This window comes from Chiloscyllium punctatum, chromosome 36 (assembly GCF_047496795.1).
Source record: "Chiloscyllium punctatum isolate Juve2018m chromosome 36, sChiPun1.3, whole genome shotgun sequence".
Taxonomy (NCBI): Eukaryota; Metazoa; Chordata; class Chondrichthyes; order Orectolobiformes; family Hemiscylliidae; genus Chiloscyllium; species Chiloscyllium punctatum.
Window position 1 is genome coordinate 32,519,579 of NC_092774.1, and position 8,611 is coordinate 32,528,189.

General features: G+C 49.3%; 1 protein-coding gene and 1 long non-coding RNA gene across 3 annotated transcripts in view; one reads left to right on the forward strand and one right to left on the reverse strand.

Annotated features, from left to right (window-relative positions):
* Positions 1-8,611, reverse strand: part of LOC140460348 (uncharacterized) — a 79,855-nt gene that overhangs the window by 30,364 nt on the left and 40,880 nt on the right. The window lies entirely within an intron of this gene.
* Positions 1,090-5,776, forward strand: LOC140460341 (uncharacterized). 2 transcript variants are annotated; one of them, XM_072554823.1, is made up of 2 exons: positions 1,090-1,177; positions 2,560-5,776. In XM_072554823.1, exon 2 carries the CDS (start codon positions 2,954-2,956, stop codon positions 3,851-3,853), a length of 900 nt encoding a protein of 299 aa, XP_072410924.1. In that variant the 5' UTR covers positions 1,090-1,177; positions 2,560-2,953; the 3' UTR covers positions 3,854-5,776. The 2 variants fall into 2 exon arrangements, with proteins under 2 accessions (XP_072410924.1, XP_072410925.1); XM_072554824.1 differs by lacking the exon at positions 1,090-1,177 and adding an exon at positions 1,324-1,427.

The window sequence follows — 8,611 nt, forward strand, 5'->3', positions numbered from 1 at the left end:
CCACTCTCCTCCTCCTCCTCCCCCCCCACTCTCCTCCTCCCCCCCCCCACTCTCCTCCTCCCCCCCCCTACTCTCCTCCTCCCCCCCAGTCTGAAAAATGTCATCTTCTGTTATAAAATCTTATTTATCTCGAAGGTGCCTTGCAGCAAGTTGTGGGATTTACATATTTGTGATACCTGCAACACATTCTAAAAGATGAAAGATTACACAATCCAGGTTTGTTCAATAGATCATTTCAGTGGCACTGCCACTGTAATGATTTTGCATAAATTCTGTGCGTTATGATCTTATCCTCCACAACCACATGATGAAGGAGCAGCGCTCCAAATGCTACTCTTTCAAATAAACCTGTTGGACGATAACCTGGCGTTGTGTGATTTTTAACTTTGTCCAGGTAAAGGTGGATTGGCGATACTAAATTACCCATAGTGCCACGGTTGTGAAGGTTCGGATGGATTAGTCAGGGGGTGAATGTAGAGGAATGGGTGTGGGTGGGTTACCCTTTGGAGGGTCGGTGTAGACTCGTTGGGCCGAATTGCCTGTTTCCACACGATGGGGATTTGTTGAAGGGAAGGGATTTTCCCAACTGTGCAGGGCAGCGATGGCCGTCCGGAGTGGGCGCAACAGGCGCAGAGTGCCAGCCAGATGCTGTCCGTCCGGAGCAGGCGCAGTGAGGGCCAGCCGGATGCCGTCCGTCCAGAGCAGGCGCAGTGAGTGCCAGCCGGATGCCGTCCGTCCGGAGCAGGCGCAGAGAGGGCCAGCCGGATGCCGTCCGTCCGGAGCAGGCGCAGAGAGGGCCAGCCGATGCCGTCCGTCCGGAGCAGGTGCAGTGAGAGCCAGCTGGATGCCGTCCGTCCGGAGCAGGCGCAGTGAGAGCCAGCCGGCTGCCGTCCGTCCGGAGCAGGTGCAGTGATGGCCAGCCGGATGCCGTCCATCCGGAGCAGGCGCAGTAAGGGTCAACTGGAGGCCGCCGTCCGCAGCAGGCGCAGCGAGGGCCAGCCGGATGCCGTCCAGCCGGAGCAGGCGCAGTAAGGGTTAGCTGGAGGCCGCCGTCCGCAGCAGGCGCAGGGAGGGCCAGCCGGAGCAGGCGCAGTAAGGGTCGGCTGGAGGCCGCCGTCCGCAGCAGGCGCAGCGAGGGCCAGCCGGATGCCGTCCCTCCGGAGCAGGCGTAATGCAGGTCAGTGGGACGCCGTCGTCTGGAGCAGGCGCAGTGCGGGGCCTGGGTGTTGGCCTAGGTCCGCCCTTGTGAATCATTATTGATGTCACAACGCGGAAGTGGCCCTGTCAGTTTCAGAGTGAAACTCTTTCCGTCCGGGCAACTCTTCTTCCTGGGAGCGAGAGAGAGAAGGGAGGGACATTTGTTCACTTTAGCAACTGGAGTGAATCCAGGGAGGGAGCAAACTCAGCTATGAATCTTCATTACCTGGGTGAGTGAAGATGGAAGTATAGGATGGAGTTGTTTTCCCTAGCGCGGCAGAGTCTGAGGGGTGACCTTATCGACTTGTATAAAATCATCAGTAGTATGGATCGGGTAAATAGACAAGGTCTTTTACCTGGGATAGGGGAGTCCAGGACAAGATAGTAACAAGATTTAGGGTGAGGGTGGGTATTTAAAAGCATCCGAAGGGGCAAATTTTTCACGCAGAGCCTGGTGCATGTTTGGAATGAGCTGCCAGAGGAAGTGATGGAGGTTGGTACAATTACAGCATGTAAAAGATATCTGGATGGGTGTATGAATAGAAAGGGTTCAGAAGCATATGGGCCAAGTGCTGGCAAATGCAACTAGATTAATTTAGGGTATCTGGAAGACTGGCTGAAGGGTCTGTTTCTGTGCTGTATATCTCTATGACTCTGGCTTTCCACTAATGTTTGTCACATCTTTAGATTACTTTACAGTGTGGAAACAGGCCCTTCGGCCCAACAAGTCCACACCGCTCCGCCGAAGTGTACCCACCCATACCCCTACATCTACCCCTTACCTAACACTATGGGCAATTTAGCACGGCCAATTCACCTGGCCTGCACATCTTTGGACTGTGGGAGGAAACCGGAGCACCCGGAGGAAACCCACGCAGACACGGGGAGAACGTGCAAACTCCACACATACAGTCGCCTGTATGTTCAGTTTCTCTCTGGTGTCAGTGTTAATGCCTTGATGTCTCATTTTGTTCCCCTCTTCCTAGGGGCATTAACCATTTTGTGTCTGGTTGTTCCTCAAGAAGCTGCATGGCAGGTTCACCCTGAATTAACATTTTTGTTTGCTTCCCAAAATAAGACCTGCTCGCTCTCAGCAGCATCCCAATGTCGTGGAAGATATTAACTTTCAGGTGGAGTCATCCAAACTTCAAAGGGATGTGAGTCTTGATATTTTTGCTTTTCTGCCCCTGTAAGATCCTGAATCAATACCTTCAGGAGAATTAGTTAGAATGGAGTGAGAACAGAGAGAGAGAATGGGATGGTGCTTTCAATTTTGTGGAATATTCTGCAGAAAGTAGAATTGCTTGTTCTGAGTTTCTATTCTGGACAGACAGTGATGACATTTGTAATCTCTTTTTACAGAGTATTTGAAGATAGAAGTTTCAAATCAACAGATGAAGGGCTTATGCCCAAAACATCAACTCTCCTGCTCCTCAGATGCTGCCTGAACTGATGTGCTTTTCCAGCACACTTCTCGACTCACTGTACAGCATCTGCAATCCTCACTTTGACATCAATAGCTGACAGTCACTCAATCCATCAGGACCTCAGCAATTTTCAACTTAGATTCTGTGAGAAGGAGCAAAGCTTTTTGGTTCCTGTTTCAATACATTTTCAGCATCAGTGGGATTGGATGAGAGACCCTACTGTTGAACTGCACTGAGTGTGGAGCCTGGAAGAGTGATACGGCCTGGAACGAGGAATTCACAGCGGGGAGAGGCTATACACGTGTTTGTGAGCAGCTGAAGCTTTGGCCATGGAGAATGCCGAGGAATCTCACCCTGTGGAGAAACCGTGGAAGTGTGGTGACTGTGGAAAAGGCTTCCGTGTCCCGTCTGCCCTGGAGATTCATCAGCGCAGTCACACCAGGGAGAGGCCATTCTCCTGCGCTGAGTGCAGCAAGGGTTTTACTCAGGCTTCTACCCTGCTGAGGCACCAGCAGGTCCACACGGGGGAGAGGCCATTCTCCTGCCCTGAGTGCAGGAAGGGCTTTACCCAGGCAGCCTCCATGCTGAGGCACCAGCGGCGCCACACGGGGGAGAGGCCCTTCAGGTGCCCCGAGTGTGGGAAGGGCTTTACCCGGGTCTCCATTCTGCTGACCCACCAGCGGGTCCACACAGGAGAGAGGCCATTCCCCTGCCCCGAATGCGGGAAGGCCTTCAGCAATTCCTCCCATCTTCTGGCCCACCGGCGTGTCCACACGCGGGAGAGGCCCTTCAGCTGTCCCGAGTGTGGGAAGGGATTCAGTCAAGTGGGCACCTTGCGGAAGCACCAGCTGCTCCACACCGGGGAGAGGCCCTTCAGGTGCCCCGAGTGCTGGAAGGCTTTCAGCGATTCCTCTGCCCTGCTGAGGCATCAGCTGGTCCACACGGGGGAGTGGCCTTTCAGGTGCCCCGAGTGCAGGAAGGGCTTTAGCGATTCCTCCAATCTCCAGACCCACCGGCGGATCCACACAGGGGAGAGGCCCTTCAGGTGTCCTGAGTGTGGGAAGGCCTTCAGCGATTCCTCTAATCTCCAGACCCACCGGCGAGTCCACACGGGGGAGAGGCCCTTCAGTTGCCTTGAGTGCGGGAAGGCCTTCGCCTGCTCCTCCCTCCTGCGGAGGCACCAGCGAGTTCATTTGCCATCGCAGGAGGTTGAAGGAATGACGGCCTAGTGCCATTATCAACTGGACTAACAACCCAGTTGCGGCGAATCCTGCTGCGGAAGAAGACGGAAATGGAATTCGGTCAGAAACCTGGAGTTCAGTATTTAACGATGAAACCATTTTTGGGGGTGAAGAAAACCCCCATCTGACTGACTCATGTCCTTTTTAGGGAAGGAAACTGTTGTTTTTTTTTAAACCCCCCCCCACACTACCGCCTAACTGTGGTCGTGCTTATTTTTCCGCAGCACCCATGGTGTGTGTGGGCAGGTGTGAGACACAGTGAAAGACACAAAGTGCACGAATCTTGATTCAATTTCCACCACCAGGATGATAGGAAAACACCCGAGTGGCCAGTGCTAAGCACTGCCCTTCACATCAAAGGGCAATGCTGTGTGATCAAAAAGGTGAAGGGGAGGGTAGGGACTAAATCAAAATAGAGTTGGAGGGAGAAATAATGCACTCCACTCCCTGGTGCGCCCACCTCTCCCTGAACGACTCCAGGGTGTTGGTGGACACCGTGTGCTCCTTCTCCAAGGACACCCGGGCTCTAACGTAACCCCGGAAGAGGGGCAGGCAGTCGGCCCTAACGACCCCCTCCACGGCCCGCTGCCTGGACCTGTTGATGGCCAGTTTGGCCAGGCCCAGGAGCAGACCCACGAGGAGGTCCTCGGACCTGCCCTCCCTCCTCCGTACCGGGTGCCCAAAGATCAGGAGCGTGGGACTGAAGTGCAGCCAAAAGCAGAGGAGAAGGTTTTAAGAAAATCAAAAAGGGAGTGCAAACGCCCACACCCAATATATACATGGTCCACGGACTCCACAGTGCCACAGAACAAGCAGTTGGGCTGGGAGTCCGTGAACCACCGCAATCTACGGTTGCAGGGGACTGCAAGGAAACTGTTGTTAGGGGAAAGGATTCACTCAGTCATCCCAGCTGCATTGTTTCCCTGATCTGGCCTACGCATGACTGACTCCAGACCTACAGCAGTGTGGTTGTCTACACGGCTCCCCCCACCCATACACAGGGAGAAACTTACTTGGATACAGGGTATGGGTTGAAATTATTGAGTGAAGCAATACTTTCTATGGGTTAAGGCTGTACCAAGGATCCAGTTACAAAGGGACAACTAGATGCTAACCAATAGTAAAGAAATTGGAGGGAGTGTGTGGGTTTTGACCTTGAGCTGTTTAAAAAAAATCAGTTACTTTTTTCTATGCCATTTTGCTAGGGGGATCTGAAGCTGTAACAAAGTTCAGTCACAATAAAGGTTGCCTGAACTTACCGTTGGGCTCAGACTCACATTGAAAGCTGTGAGCTCCAAGTAGTTTTTGTTTTAAAGCTGCTCATTTCTTTCAGCTTCCTGCACTAAGTTTCCAATGTTGTGTATCAGATGGAGCAGTGAATGAGGAGCTTGTATCATTTGAAATTGTAAATATTTCAGGAGTGCAGGTGCTGCATCATTTCAGGGAGGTGTGGGATGTGTTCGCTAGAAACTGTTTTGAGGAGCCGATCTTGGACTGGGGTGGATAAAGTTAAAAATCATGCAACACCAGGTTATAGTCCAAAACATTTATTTGGAATCACGAGCTTTCGGAGTGCTGCTCCTTCATCAGGTAGCTGTGGAGCAGGATCAAAGCACACAGATTTTATAGCAAAATATCACAGTGTCATGCAACTGATAGGATATATTGAACAAACCTAGATTGCTGTTAAGTCTTTCATCTTTTCAAATGGGTTGCAGGTTTCCTTAATGTATAAATCTCAGAATTTCTTTTAAGTTACAATCTCATGATGACTTAAGGTTTTATAAAAATAAGTGACTTCTCAGCTCAGACAATGCATGGCAGGTGTGAGGTTTGAGTCTGTCTGTATCCCATCTTGAATCAGACTGGTTTCATTTCTAAAGTAGGAATTTATAAAATATTACATGGATTGACTGCCTGCATTAACTGTCTGCAGATTGTGTGCTTTGTTGAGCGAAATTGCATGTATCTGCAAATGTAATTCTACAAATGCAAATTCACCCCATAGATTTTATATATATATGTGTGTGTGTGTGTGTATGCATGTGACCTCGTGCATCAGAGTGCGCGTACCATGCTTCGTAAAGTGTGGGTGTGTTGGAGTATAAGCCTCAGGAGTTGAGAGTGTTGGGGTGTGTGTTTGAGAGGTATGGATAAAAGCAAGAGCTTGCATTTTGCTAAAACAAAGAAGTGCAGGACTTGTACAGTTAATGGGAGAGCCCTGAGTTGTATTGTAGAACAGAGAGATCTGAGGGTGTTGAGGTACATAGTAGTTTGAAAGTTGCATCATTGGTAGACTGGGTGGTTAAGAAGGCATTTAGCACACTTGCCTTCATTGTTCACACCATTGAGTATAGGAGTTGGGACATAATGTTGAGTTTATACAGGATGATGGTGAGGCTACTATTGGAGTACTGAGTACAGTTTGTCCTGTTATACGAAGAATACTATTGGAGAGGGTTCGGAAAAGATTTGCCTGGACTGGAGGGTTTGAGTTAAAAGGAGAGGCTGAGACTTCTTTCACTAGAGCAGAGGAGGTTGAGGGGTGACCTTATTGAGATATATAAAATCATGAGAGGTGTAGTAAAGTGATTAGCAAAAATAGCCAGGCGTACATGTTGATATGTCGATCTATGGGGGGTGAGGGGAGGGGAGGTGTGTGTGTGTGTGTGTGTGTGTGTGTGTGTGGTGGTGGTCATTGTGGCTCTATCTTTTTTTCTCCCATTGTCCTTTGGACAGTTAGAAACTGCCAGTAACTTCATCTCCACAGAGTCTACTACGCGTGCTCCTCAGTGTCAGCAAAAACACTGCACATGCTTGTAGCTGTCCACAAAAACGGAGCTACATTGTTTTGATGGACCAATGAGGAGTACGGGAGGACCGGTAGGAGATTAGTCTTCTTGTTAAACACAGCCTCTCTATTGTCTGAAGGTGGACCATTAGCTTCTCAAGCGGCTGCTGCTGATGCTGCTTCTCTCTATGAATGAAGATTGAGATTCACCACAGACTGGAACTTCCTCTGTCCAACATCTGTGAGCACAGTGATCTTTCTTCTCTCCCCCCTCTTCTATTCTCTTTTTTTCATGCTGGGGTTCAATTTTGACTTGAAGCAATTAAAAGCAAAGGGAGGGAATCCAGGGAGGGGACAGACTGGAAAAGTTGGTCCAGGTCTGTGTCTCAATTGGCAAACACATGGCAAATGCGTTACCTCAGTGTGAAGTTATCGCCGGTGTTGTGGAAAAAGAAAACAGCACAAAGCATTGTTTAAATGATCATATATTGGGATGTGGAATAAGTAAGGATGGCAGAAGCTGGAGATCAGAGTCAAAAAATGTGGCGCTGGCAGCACAGCAGGAAAGACAGCATCCGAGGAGCAGGAGAGTTGATGTTTCGGGCACAAGCCCTTCATCAGGAATGCTGTGTGGATGGACAAAGAGGTCTCAGCGTTTTTTCACACCAGGAGAAATTGAGGTCTGCAGATGCTGGAGATCAGAGTTGAGAGTGTTGCTGGAAAAGCTGATTTTGGGCTGATTCTCCTGCTTCTCGGATGCTGCCTGACCTGCTGTGCTTTTCCAGCAACATGTTCTTCCATACCAATCAATGCCAGTTGTCAGACAGGTGCAGCAAGCAATGTGCAAGGCAAGTGGTATATTAGCAAGAGGAATTGAGTCCAGAAGTGGGGATGTCTTCCTGCAGTTATGGGGTCACTGAATACATTCAAGGCTGAGTTCATCTGATATTTTAAACAACAATGAATTGGATGGGTATTGGGGAAGACAAGAAAATGGTTGTGAAGACCAGTACAGAAGAGTTAGAGTCAAACAACACAGAAACAGACCCTTATCCGAGGATGGATGTGGTGTCCCTACATTGGACAAATAGGCAGAAAACTAGCCACTAGGATATATGAACATCAACTAGCCACAAAAAGACATCACCCACTATCCCTAGTATCCTTACATATGCATGAGGAAGGACATCACTTCGAATGGCACAACACATCCATCCCAGGACAAGCCAAACCAAGACACGCACGAGAATTCCTAGAAGCATCACATTCCAACCAGAATTCTATCAACAAATACATTGACTTGGATCCCATTTACACCCCCCTGAAAAAGAACAGGAAATGACATTGCCATACGAAATGATGCCACCACAGGAAATGGCATCGCTGACCCAAAGAAACCCAAACATCTAAATAGAAAGTGAGCTACACCACTGGTGCTTCATCTGGAGGCTCACTGCAGATGTTTCCTATTACAGTGATGAAATTGAACCTTCCAGCTCAGCGAGCAAACCTACATCCAGAACCTCACCCTGAGCTACAAACCTTCTCAAAACTCACCAGTTTCATGGTCCATTCTGGTTGCTGAGATTCTTCATATTGATGGATCCACTCCAATTAAACACTGGGAAGGACGAAGTTACTGCTTTCCAGTTTTTGCATCCATCTTCATTCCTGAGCTACTGCCTCCATCTCCCTCTCCCTTATAACTCTCAGATTCAGCCTGGCTGTTCATAACTTGCTGCATTGGATTCTGAGAGGAGCTTCTGACCTGTGCCAGCACAAAACCTCCTGTATCTGCCTCTGTCATCTCATTCGAGCCTGTCCCATTCTCAAAGTAGCTGCTGCTGCTGGAATCATCTTTGGTCCCTTCCTTACCTCGAGGCTTGACTACTTCAATTATGCAATCAATAATTTTACGCATTTGCCCTTCTGTAAACTTGAAATCATCTAAGACT

Coding starts and splice junctions, on each gene's coding strand:
- LOC140460341 (XM_072554823.1), top strand. CDS start 2,954: ATGGAGAATGCCGAGGAATCTCACCCTGTGGAGAAACCGTGGAAGTGT.